Raw genomic sequence first — 15,954 nt, 5'->3', positions numbered from 1 at the left:
AGGCCTTATGTCTTGTCTACTCTGAAAAATTCCCCTTTCTTCCCCCCTAATAATTTTCAGAAGTCATTGCTAAATACCACTATATGCTTTTCTGCATAAGTTTGTATTAAAACAGAAACAGTCTGAATAACCTCTGTACACCTCTTCCTGCTCATGATAACATTGCTTTAACATTAACATTTTACACTGATAACCCTATTTCATATCAAAATTAATGTACTTTTACTAAACTACCCATTCCTGGCTCTGCATACCAAATCATATTCACAGTGTTTTCAGCACCATCTGCAGTTTTACTTTATGAAACACAATCAACAAGATCTTGTCTTAACCCTGCTTTCATGTGTGTCTGTACTTACAGCATTCCTATTCCACTTTTGTTTTCAGTCCCATTTGTGTTCACCCAGTTTCCTCATCTTGCCCCTTTGGTCTCTGCTCTCTACTGCATGTCTTTGTGATAGAAACAGATCAGCTGGGTTTATGAACAATCAGAAAAGAACACTTACACGAGAAAGGGTTATCTCCCTCTTCATCACTCCCATCATCATCATCCTCTCCATCAGACATAAGCAAGTCTTCATAGAGGACACTGGCCTGGGGCTGCTGGGCTGATCCTTCCTCTTCATCTGCAAGGTCACCATCTGCATCTTCAACTTCCTGGGTCACACAAACAGGAATGGTGAAGATCCAGCAGCATGCTGCTGTTTCTATCTAGATTTCCCACTCTGCCCCCTCTGAAACATTCCCTCATTTCACAGTGCAAGCTTTTCCAACCTGCATTTCAGACACAACAAACAACTCTGCAAGTCAGCATGCACACTGTGGCTAGGATTTCTGTAAATACACTCACTGGGGCTGGAGTCTTGGGCTTCCCATCATCATCCTCATCAAATCCTTCAATATCCACATCAGAGTCTTCCTCGCCCAGCCTACCTCGCCCCTGGCGCATCTGGACAGGAACACAAACAGCAATGGCACTGAGGAGGCACTACTGGACATCACCCAGGGGGTGTGAGGGACACCTGGGCCACAGAGGTGGGTGTGGGAATACAGGAAGGGAAAGACAGAAAGGAAAATATATGTGTATCACTCTCAGAGTAAGGATCCTTTTTCTCTTTATTGCAAAATCAGAGAGCACAGTCTCCACTCACTTCTACCTGATGTGCTCATCCCTGAATTGGGAAACTCCAGCCTTACAGCACCAGAGCTCCTTGTTTAACTACTTATTTCTGGAAAATAGCACTAGATTGTAAAAAAAAAAAAAAAAAAAACTTATTTCTGGAAAATAGCACTAGATTGTAAAAAAAAAAAAAAAAAAAGTGCTTATTTTCATAATATATTTTAAAAGCATACAGCATTTCCCCCAAATATTTTCCTGTCCTTCTCTTCCTGCTCTTCCCACAGTCCCCATGAGTCCAACATAAAGAGGACATGCAGATTCTGTCCCAAAGACTATAAATTTCTACAGAAAGCTTGAAGACTTCCAAATCTAGAAGGCATTCACAAAGCTACAGATGGCTACAACACTACACAGAACTATTCATAACCAATCTCTGTTTGCCTGCATTGTTCAGAATAGCTCTCACCAGCCTTTCTGGTACCACCTTCAGTCTCATGGCTCCTCACCTTCTTCATTCTGGTAATTTATTTTCATGGTCCTACTACTGCATATCCTTCTGTTATTCCCTCTCCTTCAACATTTTTTTGTTTGTTTAATACATAATAAAGACTAAGGAAAAATATTCTGTGGTTACTGTAACAAGTTCATTTATAATGATTTAATCCTTTTAACCTGTCTGCTTTTCCTTTTCCAACTATAAGGTATCTACAGTGACAATCATTGCTTCCAAGCTCATAATTGTCACTGGATGCAACCACAATAACCTAATTATGATCTTCTGAATCTGCAGAATATCCTTCACCATTTCCCTATTCAAAATGAGCAAGGGATTGCACATTAACCCTCTTTAGCATGAGTCACCAGGTTTCTACTTCCATAAGTAGTGAAGCAAACAAATACCCAGCCTTAGACAAATTCTTTTGCAGCTTTTGATTCTCTGTTCTTTGTTTTGCAGTCTCTCAATTCCCAGTGCTCTTTAATTTTTTTTTTACTTTTGCCTCAGAGCAGTCAAAATTAAGAAAGTATCATAACTTTTGGAAGATGTTCTCTCCTCTTCTTGGAAAACCTGATCTTTGTCACCTGTTTCCTACGAAGTCATTGCATCCTTTTAGTAATTTGCTCATATAAGACAACTCCCCAACCAGATGAGAAAATGGAGGATTCTGACCTGAGTTCCTCGCTTCCCTGTGGTAGTGATGGGAGTGTCCATAGCAGACAAATTGCTTTCATCTTGATAGAATGAAGCACCATGGGACACACTGAGGGAAGTGCTGGAATCATACAAATCTGGTGGCTAAAGTATAGGTGGAAACAGGAGACAGAACATTCTCAGGCACTGAACTGAGACTGGAACAGTATCTTGAGAGGCAAGACTGGGATTTCAGGACCAAATACATGTTTTTGGAACAGTGTTCATATTATTACACACTGTTTAATCAAAGTCAGCTAATTATTCTTAAAGAACAAATGAGGTAAATGCAATGGCTCAAAACCTCAGCTTTGAAGTTTGCCAAATAGCAGATTTTAAAATAGAAGTCAGTACTTCTATACAGTGCTATTCTACAGAGGTCAAAATCACAAATGGGCTCCAAAAGGATTCAACAAATTTATAGAGAATAGACCTCTCTTCAGCTCATGAATACAATGGTCCAGGTGAAACACAAGTTTAAGGTGCCTGAACAACCAATTCCCAGAAGCAGAGAGGATTTGCTGTAAAAATGATCACTGCATGTTTTCATCCACCTACTTCTGTTCCCTGCCAGAGACAGAAGACTTGATCACATCAACCTTTGGTCTGACTCAGCGGGGCCCTTTTCATTTACTTCCTACATTGGGAACGGTGTTGCAGCCCCAAATGCTCCAATCATAACTAGGAAAAGTCTAGCACATATGAAACAGCAAAGCTTCAGCTTCCAATCAATCCTATGTAAATCACTGTCTCAACCCCTAAAGCTGACACAAGGAAGAAAAAGGGGATTTGGATAAGGTGTTCCAAAAGCCAACCTGCAGTTTGCATGCAGACTGACCTCTGAAGAGTTAATAAGGAACTACATTTTAGGCTTTTGATAAAGTTCCCTAATAACACACAGTTCACAGATCGTGACAATACTGAAAGTCTTAAGAACAATAATTCTTACAATTAGCAATAATTCTTACATTAGGCAAAACAGGCTTCCTAAGAATTTAAACAGACGTATAAAACACAGACACCTCTCAGCTGTATTTGCTTTTTATATCCTGGAGGCCAACCTCTGAAGACCCATATGGGGAGATAAATGTTGGCTGTCACAACTGCATTTAAAATAAAAGGAACTAAAGCCAAGCAATCTCCAGCAGACCTGCCATCTGTGGCAAGGCTGAGAGTGTGGGAAGTGGGACTGTACCTCCAGCCAAGAAGAAGAGGGAAAGGGTGGCCTTCAGGTGATCTGATCACCAGCTTGGAATAAAATCAGATCAGGTAATATTGCTCTTGGGAAGGAAACCATCAGATAAGAGAATGACATTGTTGTCCCTCACTTTCTGGTGTATTGGGGTCACCACTGATTCAATTTAATTCTTGAAATATGTCAACAAATAGTTTCTAATAACTCATCTCCAAAGACTCTCTTGCAGCCCAATACTTCCTACTGTCAGGAAGGTCTTTTTCCATGATATTCAGTTTCAGTTATTTCCAGTCTGTATTAATTTGATCATCATTTCTAGCAATCACATTCTACTTCTTAAAATGCTGCATTTTGGGTACTTTTGTCGGGACAGATGGATGAGAGGTGTTAAATATTGCCCCAAACACATCTGTGTCCTGTTATCCTGGCTCAGCCATACAGTCTTTGTATATTTCTTGCCTAAACAAATTTTAAACTATTTTTTTTTTTAAAATAATCTTTATAAGACCTTAAATTGTTTCTGAACTTCAAGCCCTTCTTCTCTGCTCTGACTTTGCTAAAATTAAATGCAGCTTTCAAGATGTAATTACATCAGACTTGCACAGAATCGAAAAATTACCGGTCTACAGCTGGGATGAACAACTGCAAAGAAAGCTTAGGTTTGTCTTCCTATACCACAACATTTGCATTTTATCCTTCAATTATCAACACAGAAATCTTTCCCAGGGCCTATGAACTTTTCCAAATAAACAAAAGGCACATCTCTGACACTAGGATAACATCCCCTGCTTTCCTAGACAAATTCCAAAGATAATTTTAGTTTTCATGAATTAACTTGTCATTCCTGGTGAAAGTTTTTAACTGATGTTTTCAAAAACAACCAAACAACCCAAAATAAGAAGAATTATTAAAAAAAAAAATCTAAGTAGCTTATAAATCTTTGCCAAACTGTAAACATTGAAAAGAAGCCTGGCATTAACCTGCTTTGTAACACATAGAAAATACTTGACAAATACAATTTTCTGCTATAAAATAATGATAAAGGTTAAAAAACATTATTTTCCACTAGAACTGGAACAAAGAGATGTAAAGAATCCCAGCAATAAGGGCACAGTTGGACTTTGCTGACCATATCAGGCAGTTTCTTTACCCACAGCACTGAGCCTTTCCAACAGTACCACTACCAAACAGCTCTCTGGATTCCTCTCAGCCCTACATCAATGTTTTGTCTTCATGTTCTCCTCACCTGTCCACTGCTTGACTTCTGAGAGTTTCTAAATGTCACACTTGCACTGCCCTCAACCTTCCAACCAACACTCAGCTGTACCTGACTGTACACAGCTCATCTTTAGACCAGTTTTACAACTTGCTTGGGAAATATCTCTCTTTCAGTATCTCACTCTCTGAAGCATCAGAACTGCTTCTTATACTTATTCTCAAAAAGTGCTAGCACACCATCCAACAAGATACTCGAATAAAAGACAAACTGCAGACAGATGGAGAACACGAAAAAAAAGAGGAAAATTGGGATCAAACACTCAGGAGATTGAAACTAAATAAAGTGAAAGCCTTGCTTGGTCACTTGCCTGTGGAGTGTAGGGACCAGGAGTCATAGGATCAAGACTTTCCAGATCTGCCTCCTCCAGTGCTGCTTCCTTAGCGGTGGAGATGTCTCTCTCAAGTTGAGTCAGGTGCTCATCATACTAAGAGCAAAAAAGCTTGCTGAGGTTGCAGAACAGAAAATTCAAACTGTAAATATTCCAGTAAAGTTGCCCACATACCTCAGCTAAAGTCTGGTAACAGATGTTTACAATCTCCTGGGCTGTTTTCGTGTACTGGCTGTCTGACCCTGTAGTAAGAAACAAATCTCTTTATACATTCTGATGGTTTTTCAATTCCAGCTGCCAAGACAGCAAGACAGATTTTGGTTACACAGGCCCCTAAATCCCAACACCTTCTGATGTAAGGAGAAATACAAAGCAGGGCTCACATTTGGCTAAAATAGCACAACCAGTTTGTTCCACCTTAACTGTGATTTAGAACACAAGTTGTACCCTGTCTGTCTCAAGGAAATTCCCAGAAACAAATCTTTGGATCAGAGATGTGTACTGAGCTAAGAGAACATCCTCCCCAAATTTAACTTCCCCATGATGGTAATAAAGCTTCATGTGACAGTGAAAACAGCACTCCTTAAGCATCTCTTTCCTCAGGAAAGGAAAACAGTCATCAAGTCCATGATTCATAGCCTCAGGCTTCAACACACTTTGGCAGCACAGGTGCCCAGAAAAGTTAATTTAAATACAAAAGTCAGCTGAAGCCTAATTTCCACCACCTACCATTGTACTTAATGCTGTTGGCAAGGATGAGGTTAACATCATCCAGGAAAGTCTCCCTGTTCTGGTATTTGTGTTTGGAGATATTCTGGAAGAGAATTGTCACCAGGTAAGTGATCAAGTCTAAACACCTTTCAAGAGACTGCTCAGTTCAAGCTACACACCTTGCGGATGGTCTCCAGATCCATTGGATTAGCAATCACCTTGTAATAATCAGGAACAAACTTCTTGTTAACTGGATGGTGAAATGGCCAAGACTGGAAAAAACAAAAACCAGACAGGTTTAGAAAGCTTCTGTGTAAAATCTGTCATTATATTATTATTATTAATATTATTATTAAATACTATTTGTCACATAGCTTCTGTGCTAAAAATGTCAAAAAACAAGTCTCCAGAACTGATTAACACTCCAAATGTATTTAAGGTATTTATAACAAGACCTCTTGAATCCAATCATTTAGGTTCAGGAAGGACACAGAGAAAAGATCTACCAGCTGGATTTTTAACTAGGCCTGTTGATATCTATCTGACAGTAGGAACATAAAATACAAAATAATAATTTTACAGAAGACTTTTCTATTTTTTCTCCACAAGAAGATCAGCACATTTTTCACATCACACACACAGTCACTCAAGCTACGTACATCTGGAACTGCCATCATCTTTTGAGTCACAATGTTATCCAAAATGAAGGAAAAGGCCACTTGATCATCATCATCCAGGAGAGGATTTATTGCTTTTTCTAATCGAGCCAGTTTATCTTCCTTCTGCAATAGAAGTAGGGAACATCAGTGACTGACCCTAGACTAGTAACTGTACTGTCATGATACTCTGTCCCAGAGAGAATCCCATGCACCTTTTAATGAAAACACTTGTAAATAACAGGGGGTAATGGTCAAGCTATAAACCTACAGACAAGAAAAACTAACTAGAGTAAGAAATAAGCAACTGGGTTTTTTAAAAATACTCCCATGGGAACTGTTTAAAATGGTAAAAATTCGAATACCTTCTGGGGTAGGAGGAAGAACTCCCTTAATCTTCTACTACTCTCCCTTAAACCAGGTATTTCGCCCACGCACATCCTCTATTCTCAAAGTCTTCAACCACCCCTCACCATCCCTCCCCCTCCATTCTGACCACAGCTCATTCACAAGACTTGCCTCTTTCAGCTTTTCATCACATAGGTCAAGCATGGACTGGGATATCTGAGTCAGTGAGTGCTTTGGCCCTGCAAACACACACAGCAAGTACAGCTTGATTAGAAAGGCCCACGACACAATATAATGTATCTTTACTCCTAAAGCATCACTGATTATATTTCTGGCACAGTTAGGAGTATATACTCAAGTATATTCTCAATACACACAATTATTCAAGTTCAGCATGGATTTTATATGAGAAAAAGTTATTTGTAGCAAATAATGTTTCTGGCATACATTCTGGTAAAGTTTGGAAACCCTTTGGAAAGCAGCTGTGCCTGTGGCAGACTGGCCTCCAAATCCTCCACTTTTGCCAAATATTCACAGTGTAAGTAATGAAACTTCTGTTTCCTTCACTAAGTCCAGTCAGCAAAGCAGAACTGCTAAGGAAGGCAAGATGGACATTTAAGAATATTCAAAAACCCACAGCTTTAAATAATTTCAGGATTCCTCAGACATGGAAACAAGCATTTGCAACAGAACTATAAAAAAAAAAAAGGATCTTATTTGTTAGGATAAATCAGGGATTTAACTGTCAAAATAATAAAGGAAGCAGCAAAGACACAAACCTAGTGCTCTCAGTGTCACCCTCACTGCTGCACAGCCTAGACAGACTCAGTGCAGCTAGGAGGTTTTTCTGTCAAATTAGTATATTTTGGACAAAGACCCTTCTTTCAGAAGTCAGAATAAAGCTGACCCAACAATGAATCAGCACTCTTCCCCAGCAGATACGTGCTCTACCACAGAATCTATGTTTTTATTTTAAACTAGCTTTAATTTTTTTTAAACTAGTTTCCTGACCTTCCCAAATGGGAAAAAAGTTCATTGCAACTAAGAATCAAAATATGCAAAATCTTGACAGCAAACTCTACTCAAAGCTTCATGCTCCAAGGCACTGACTTCAATGGGTGTCAGCCATTCCTATTTGCACTGAAAGATTCATTCAATAAAGCACAATAATGTTTTGCTTAGCTGTGAAGGAGGTAGGCAGGACTTGAAACATGCAAAAGTCTGCAGTCATTGAGTCACCCCAAGACACAGACCCATAACTGAACTTCAGTTATCACATCACAGTCATCATTTAGTTGTTGCTACATGCTGGAATTCACTTTTTTCTTATTTATTAATTACTTCATTAACATTAATATAATCTTTTGGTTGTATCTAGAAAAATATGCATTCACTATTGCCATCTGGCAGTGAATTTGTTCTGCTTTTATGCTGCTTTTGTTGACTCTAAAAGTTCCACAGCTCATCCGTGCACAATGGATTAGCAGAAACAGGATTTCCCTGTGTTTTTACCATTGTATGTGGCACTGTTCTTCACAATGAGCTCCAGGTGTTCCCTGAACTCCTCCCGGGATGGGTACTGCCTCTTACGGACGTTTTCACGCAGGGTCTGTAAATCCATGGGCCGGGTAATGATCTTGTAATAATCTTTGACAACTTTTGGATTTACAGGCGTGTGAAAGGGGTATGTCTGAGGAGGAAAAGAGAAACATGCTTATTAGCACAGTACTAGCACAGCTAATCTCAGTTTAACCTCCATAATTAAATAGGCACTAATGCTAAAACCTTTACACAAGAAGTTCCGTAACTGCACCAGGCAAAACAGAGTAAACTCAACCCCACGATGCAAACACTTTCTTCTACACAATATTCTCTAATACCATTGTAAGAAGGAAACTCTCACAGAGAATTTTCAGGTGCTTATTTCTGATTGCAGCAAAAAAGTCAAGAAACTGAACTTTAAAATTCCCATTTCAACCCAAATCTTCCATTTAATCTTTTGATTTTACAAGTTTCTGGCAAAGTCTGGTCAGAAAAGTGTGAAGTACAGATCCTCTCCAGTGCCATATATATATAAAAGCATTACATACTGCTACATTTCATGCATCCTGTGCTGGTATTGTTAAAAAAAAAATCACATATGAGCTTTGAACATGTATCCATAAAAAACTAGCCAAATTCTGGTGTCTACAACACATACCCTACTTCAACCATATTGCTTGAGATGCAGGATTTGGGTGTCATAGCTTAAACTTACATTGGGAAGATCCCTGATGTCATTGATGATGCCCTCCAAGATGGATGAGAGCGTCACCATGGGATCTGTTCTCCGCCGGTGGATGGATTTATGGGGACGCTGGAGAAATGAGAGGCAGAAAAATGAACGCAGTTCCAAGATGCAAAACATTTACTCACAGCAATACTAGACAATTTAGCTTATTCATTTTCTGGTCAGGCAGGAGGAGGCAGGAGGAGGTTGCACAGGAGCAGCTGAGAGCCTGGCCAGCTGGTACAAACAGAAGTGAAGGTGCTGCAATCAGCTCAGTAACACTTCACTCACATTGAGATAATCACAGTGCACCGTTGTCCCTACGCGACGCTTCTTCTTGGGAGGAAGCTGCTGCTTAGGAAACTTCAGGACCAGGGATTTCCTGCGAACCTCATCAGCACTAGGCACAAACAGAAAAGCACAATACTTTCTCCAGCCCTCACATGAATCAAGACCATTTGTCCCCCAGTACTAGTTTTGGTTCCATCTGCCATAATACCAAATTCTCAATCGAAATACTGTAATAAGTTTAAGTAAAGTCCTGTCACTTCATTCCTGTGACTAATAGGAATTAATATTTGAATGAGTATTCTGCATTTAGCTCAATGTTGTTTCTTCTTCTTATCCCCACCTGTTTCTCTGCTTTTTCCTTTACCTCTCAATCAATTGCTTTCCCAGGACAATTTTTGTTCCTTCAACTTTGATGAGTTCTTCATTGTCATTGTGAATGACTGTTTTTTCCAGCTCTTCCTCCTGCTCTTCTGTCATTGCAACAGGATTAGAAGGTGGGGCATTTGTTTGGTAGTAAAGAGGGCAGAACTTATTAGTCCTCATGTGCCCGATTGCACCACATGCTCCACATTTTAGCTGCAAAAATAGAAGGTGACAGATCAGAATTCATATATGGGCTCCTAGTTTTGAGGCAAAGCATCATTAAAATCCCCCAGTGAGATCTTTAGTACATCACTAGAACAGAATAAACTTCTCCAGTAGCCAAAACCTGTATGGATATGCTTACTTTCAAATCTGGTCGCTCTTTCATTTTCTTGGGCTTCTTTTCTGGAGGGCCCTTGAGTTTCTCTTTTTCTTGGTTCCGCTTTAATCGCCGTAATTGTTCCTGGATCCTGCGCCGCTCCTTCCGCATCTCCTCGCGGTGCTGCTCGTCAAATAGAGCAAACTTTCGTCTGGGTGGGGAGGAAAATATACAGAAGTTTTCCAGCCTAGTTCATGATTTGCCAGGTACTCTTCTGGCAGCTCAATCACTGCATGAAGTTTGTGACACCCTCCAAAGGGACAGCCATTATATCTCTCTTTCTCTCCACAGTTACTGTGCCGGGCTTCTACACTCAATTCTACATTTCTTCACGCTGTCAGTGGAATGAAATAAGCCTACAGGCAAAGTTAAAAGAGAGAAGAAGGAGATCACGAAGGCCTTACATGAACTCCTCATCCTTGGTGGTGCGTATGCGGCAGTAGGCGTCGATGACTGCGGGTTTCCGCACCGTCTCACACCTCACGTATTCCTTCCCGTCCTCGTCTCTGAACGTGCGATAGATCTTGAGGCGGCGGCCGGTGGCAGAGGAATTCAGGCTGGTCACAGAGGCAGTGTCGTCATCCTTGTGAGAGTTTGCTGAGGCTGCCGAAGCTGTTGCCACAAGAAAATGCTTTATTTGCTTCTAATTTTTTTCCACACTGTAGAAATACCATCGTTTAAACACAGCAGATAATTTTGGCTTAAAAATTTCAAGGACACACATTCAGGAAAACCTAATAGAAGTCTTTCCCTTGCTTGTTCATGTTATCTTATCATGACATGAAATTGAGCTGAAGTAAAGATAATTATCCACATATATTATAAAGCCAGAAGGAACAGCTACAGTCAACAACGACCCACAGGTGCAACCTGCAATGCAATTGGATTCTGGCCCTGCAGATGGATAGTTACAGTGCTTTTCATCATAGGTATGGTTATCTGGCAGAAGCTGAGGGTCAAGAATTATCCAGTTTTCCAAGGAGTGTTCCAACCAGTGTGTCAAGTGACCACAGAATCTTTTCAGCATCATTCACAATCCTGGTTGAGAGGTTTTGTAAAAGTAACACTGGATATCTTTTCATGAAAATCATCAAAAATCTTCCACATACCCCTTATAAATTATTCCAGTAACCATTTATTAGTGATTTATTTCCAATTTGAGAATAGATGGCAACAACATTGATTCAGATGCAGAGCTCAGCTTTGCTGACACATACTCAACAAGTGGTCATGGGCACCCTCAGAAGTTCATTCACAGGTCAAACATCTTTCCAGCCAGCCAGGGACATGTCAAGCTCTCTGTAGGAATGCACTTAAAACAAGCACATCTCCAGGAGATCCAAACCTGGCACCTGCCCAATTTACCTCCAAACACACTGCCACAGCACAGAGTGTGAGACACTCCTGCCAGCCTGCAGACTGTGCCTGCTTCACACACAGAGCTGTGTGTACGCAGAAGATCCAACTACACAACCATAATAAGGTTGCAGGAACTATGTGTGAAAACATCTTGAGAAAAAATACTGAAAAAACAGCTCCCCCTGACCCAACCCCACTCAAAATAAGAAAAAAAAAAAAAAAGGAAACTTAAGCAGGAAGCAGCAGTGACTATCTAAAGAAATACCAGAGTAAGTTTATAGATCAAAATAAACAAAAGATATAAGGCAAAGAATACACTTCACATGCACTTTCAGCCACTAAGTGCTCAAGAGAAGGAAGAACCTCAAGAGAGGGAAAAGCCCCAGATAAGCATGTTTATACATTCTTCCTGTAAGGAATCCACACTCTCAAGAGGCCAGATCAGCATACTTTGCAGCCTGACATAAAGTCCTGCATCCCTTCCCAGGCTTAATTCTGGTGGTTGCAGTTACTTACACATCCCCTTTTTGTCTCTCCTGTCCTTTTTGCCCCTGTCTTTGTCATTGCCACTGTCTTCTCCAAGGAGCATCCTTTGCAATTCCTTCCGTTCCTGCTCTTCTCTTTCCCGAGAGAGCTGAGAACTAGTTTTCTTGTTCTGTAACATATTCTCAATATTCTTTCCCATCTCTTCAAAGTCACTGTCTTCAGCTGAACTGCTATCTGTGTCTGTTGACAGGATCTCAGTGGATTCCAGAACCCTGAAATAGGAAGCATCCTGAAAGTCAGTGAATGTTGCCCTCCCAAATTAAAAAAAAAAAAAATCAGCCTGTTACCTTCCCAGAAACACAAAGGCAAAAATGGTGTAAAGGTTTGATAATTAATGATGCAAATCACTACTACAACAGGCATAATATATTACCTTCTCAGCCCTCCTTTTAACCCCCACATCTAAAAGATCAACTGTTTCAAGGCAGTCTTCTCCAAATAGTTATCTTCTCCAATAGATCTCTACTTCATAACAATACTTTATTTCCTCACCACCCTCAAGTCTCAGGCCAGAACAAGGAATCATGCATTAATACTTCTGGCATTTCTGAAGAATAGGACATAGAAGTGGTACCTGCTACCCAAGAGAGAGATGGCAAATTGCTCAGAACAAAACAAAACAAAAAAATTAAAGGAAATCAGGTGGTGAACTACTGATGTGTGAACTGAAGAACATCTCATGTCATGACTCTGCAACACGTTCTACCTTTCCACAAGGTCTGTGACAGCAAGACACTAAACCTGAGGATTTGTATTACCAGCCAAAGGCTTCTTTCCTAGTGCTGTATTTCATGGGTACAACAAGTTGAATCAACATCTACACCACCACATATCAGCAACCCCAGGCATGCACAGTGCTGGACTTTTGAGGTGGGGACAGGGTGGGGGTTTAAGGCTGTGAGTATCAGATAAGAACGTACTTATTTTGTAAGTCGAAGATGCGCTGACACTCTTCTTTGTACCTCTCCTGATGTTCTGCCACAGAGAACCGAGAGCCACGGGCAAATTTGCTCATAGGCCCTTCCCCTGAGCGTGCCTGCTCTGTGGACATCGTACGGACCACATCGATCACCTCCCACCGGGACAGCTTCTTTATCTGGAAAAAGGAAGACAAGGACTGGTTTTAGAGAGACACAGCTGAGGCACCTGGCTATGGATCTCAATTCCTCTCCACATGAGGTCAAAGTAGAAATTTATACATCCCTTCCACCATCAGCTGCTAAAGGCCTTAGGGAAGTGTGCAGCCTTCTCTGGGCTCACACTCACCTCCTCCTCAGGCACTCCAAATTTCCGCAGAAGCTGTTTGGCATTTTTGAGGGAAAGTCGGCGCAGATCCGCGTCTGTGCCAGTCACTGTCTTCTTCACTGGCTGAGGTTCTTTATCATCCTGTTCAGAGAAAGATTCAGCCTATTAATGTCACAGGAGTCTTTCCTAGGCTCATCTGATATTTTCTCTTCCTTATGTTCCTTATTTAATCCACTTCTCCCACATAACTTCCCAGCTACTGCTCCTTGGGAACTATACCTTCTGCTGGGTTGGTTTGTTTGGAATCTTGACATAAGAAAATCCTTCCCCACAACCAGTGGGATCTGCGACCCCAGTCACTTCTAGGAGGCACTTGCCCTTCATAGCCGCAATGAAGGCTCGTGTGGTGTTCCAGGGAGCTGTGCGCACCTGCCAGCGAGAAAATAAACAATCATAACCCTGTCACAGTCCAAGCTTTTATTCTGGAATTCTTCCAGTCATACTGAGAACTTTTCAACTGACACAATGAGGGTGAATGCCTCTTCTTGATCCTTCAGCTGCCCTGATGACACTTCAATGAATAACCAAAGTGCTAAGGAACTCACAAAAAGGCATTTATGGTAAAAAAAGCCTGGTCCTGAAAGGACCTGAAAGAACAATCACCCAAGGTATGAGCTGCCAGCAGAAGTTCCCAGGAAAGTTGTGTGGACATTTGAACCATTGAATCCTACTTTAAATATGTCCTTTAAATATAAAGACCTCATTTTTCTACTGCCATTGAAATTTATATACTGGTGTACACACTCATGCATCACTCTGATGATACCTCATCATCAATCTTCATTTGGAAATCCTCTTCATTCTCCTCTTCTGGAGCAAAGAAGGATTTCTCCCCGTAACCTGCATCCTGCAGAGAAATATTAGGTTAAAAAGGGGAAGCTGAAGTCTAAAAAAGGTTACTGGAGACAGAACTAGAAGTGTCCCTGTGGAGACTTGCCATGCTGAACAAGCCAACTTCCACAGACAGCTGTCTACAAGATTCATAGTGACCAACAGTAGCACAGATGTCAAACTGCCCACTATTTTGAAAAACTCCATAACTAAACACTGCACTCAACTTCAAAAAAAAAAAAAATCAGTGTCTCTTACAGCCACCTGCTGGTTACTTTCTGCTGTAGAGCTCCAGGTATAAACATAAGACCTTTCTTGTACCTTCCCTTTGGTATTTTGAGCACAGCTAATTCAATATTCAGATAAAGGTGGTAAGAATACGGTGTTTCTCTCTTTAAAACTTAACTGCCTTTTATGCAGCAGCAAACTTAGCAAGTGACACAACAGTTAGGGACCTAACTTGCCTCCTTTATAGCAGAATTAGCTGTAGGCAGAAGGTGTTACCTAGCCTCACCCCTCACAGGGTGTCAATAATTTGCCCTGGAGCCAACCAGGATTTACCTTGAGCCGCTGCTCGGCCGCAATCATGCTGTAGTAGGCACAGCACTGCTCTGGGGACACCATGGCTCTGATCTCCTCCTCTGTTGGCAACCTGAAATCCGGCTTTAAAACCCACCAGTTTGAGTCCATCCCTGAAAAATGCACAGGTCAAACACTGAGTGGTTTCCTACACCTGCTGGATGCCACCACAGTCCCAGCTTTCATTTGCGTGTGTTTGCTTGCAAAACACAGCTCAGCCACACACAGAGGGAAGGGAATGCATTTGTGTTGGTGTCTTTAATGAGTAAATCACTGCCCAAAGGGTTATTACAAATGTCTGAACTGTAGTCACTTCTCATCATCGAGCACACTCGTGCCAAAAGTAAATGCACGTTCTTAAAAATCTGAACAAAAAAAACCTCTGTCAGATTACATTTCAGTAATCAGACAAAAAAATATTACAAAACATTACAAGATTTCAGGAATGGTTTATCAGATGTTCCCTCCTGTTCTCTTTGGAGCTCCAAGAGCAGCAAAGAATGGCTGACCACCAAAAAAACCCTTCGATACCTGTGCGTTTGAAATCTGCACAGAGCTTCAGCCGCTTGCGGATGCTGCTCTCGGAGTGGGAGGGAAAGGCTTTTTTAATGTCCTCCATGCGGATCCTCCGCGGACGGTCCCTGCTCTTCCAGAACAGGCGATAGATAAAAACCTACAAAACAAGACCCATTTGTCCAAAGAAATAACAAACCAACTTGCACAGATGATGTTCTGGTGACTGCTTCAGAATTCCTACTTGCTTCTCATAAATTTACTCGGTGAAGTTCTCCAAGCTGAGTGTCTGCTTTGGGTTCATCTCTTTTTGAGAATGAGGTGTGGAAAAAATATTTGTCTTGGAAGTTCATTTTATCACATTAGAAATATTCATGCGTTGGCACAGAAATTCTGTGAACAGCAGGGATTTTCCTGCTCTGCAAACACCCCTGGAGTTACAATTTTGAGTTAAATTGACATCAAATTACTAGAAATTTTCTCCAAAATCTGAACTTGAGGATAATTACTGAATGGACTGTCCCAAAGCTAACCATTAGCTAAATTAGAACCTAATTCCTAGATGTTGTGTGTAACCATGACAACATCTAGAAAATTAAGAAAGACCTATGGAGCAACTCTAATTCTGTGCTGTTTGATAACACAGTGGTAAGACTCCTTAACTGTCTCATACCAAAACCCATCAAAGTTTCA

The 15,954-nt window shown here is 40.9% G+C and overlaps 1 protein-coding gene across 7 annotated transcripts in view; it reads right to left on the bottom strand.

Moving 5' to 3' along the window:
- The window catches only part of TAF1 (TATA-box binding protein associated factor 1), a 29,401-nt gene that overhangs the window by 2,111 nt on the left and 11,336 nt on the right, over window positions 1-15,954 (bottom strand). For 3 of the 7 annotated variants that reach the window (XM_015626199.3, XM_015626201.2, XM_033514166.1), the window contains 22 exons: window positions 15,280-15,421; window positions 14,731-14,861; window positions 14,105-14,185; window positions 13,558-13,707; window positions 13,300-13,419; window positions 12,954-13,129; window positions 12,004-12,245; window positions 10,533-10,740; window positions 10,114-10,279; window positions 9,751-9,962; window positions 9,387-9,495; window positions 9,084-9,182; window positions 8,339-8,516; window positions 6,998-7,065; window positions 6,482-6,604; window positions 6,002-6,094; window positions 5,841-5,925; window positions 5,286-5,353; window positions 5,091-5,207; window positions 2,289-2,414; window positions 851-949; window positions 507-657 (listed from right to left, as the gene is read on the bottom strand). In XM_015626199.3, the coding sequence (XP_015481685.1) occupies window positions 507-657; window positions 851-949; window positions 2,289-2,414; window positions 5,091-5,207; window positions 5,286-5,353; window positions 5,841-5,925; window positions 6,002-6,094; window positions 6,482-6,604; window positions 6,998-7,065; window positions 8,339-8,516; window positions 9,084-9,182; window positions 9,387-9,495; window positions 9,751-9,962; window positions 10,114-10,279; window positions 10,533-10,740; window positions 12,004-12,245; window positions 12,954-13,129; window positions 13,300-13,419; window positions 13,558-13,707; window positions 14,105-14,185; window positions 14,731-14,861; window positions 15,280-15,421 (2,944 nt within the window). Of the gene's footprint in view, window positions 1-506; window positions 658-850; window positions 1,023-2,288; window positions 2,415-5,090; window positions 5,208-5,285; window positions 5,354-5,840; window positions 5,926-6,001; window positions 6,095-6,481; window positions 6,605-6,997; window positions 7,066-8,338; window positions 8,517-9,083; window positions 9,183-9,386; window positions 9,496-9,750; window positions 9,963-10,113; window positions 10,280-10,532; window positions 10,741-12,003; window positions 12,246-12,953; window positions 13,130-13,299; window positions 13,420-13,557; window positions 13,708-14,104; window positions 14,186-14,730; window positions 14,862-15,279; window positions 15,422-15,954 lie in introns of those variants that run through there. The other 4 variants (XM_015626200.3, XM_019006511.2, XM_033514165.1 and 1 more) reach the window with 3 other exon arrangements.

Source organism: Parus major, chromosome 4A (assembly GCF_001522545.3).
Source record: "Parus major isolate Abel chromosome 4A, Parus_major1.1, whole genome shotgun sequence".
NCBI classification, from domain to species: domain Eukaryota; kingdom Metazoa; phylum Chordata; class Aves; order Passeriformes; family Paridae; genus Parus; species Parus major.
The sequence above is the reverse complement of the archived record's forward strand: the minus strand, read 5'-3'. Positions and strand labels throughout refer to the sequence as shown.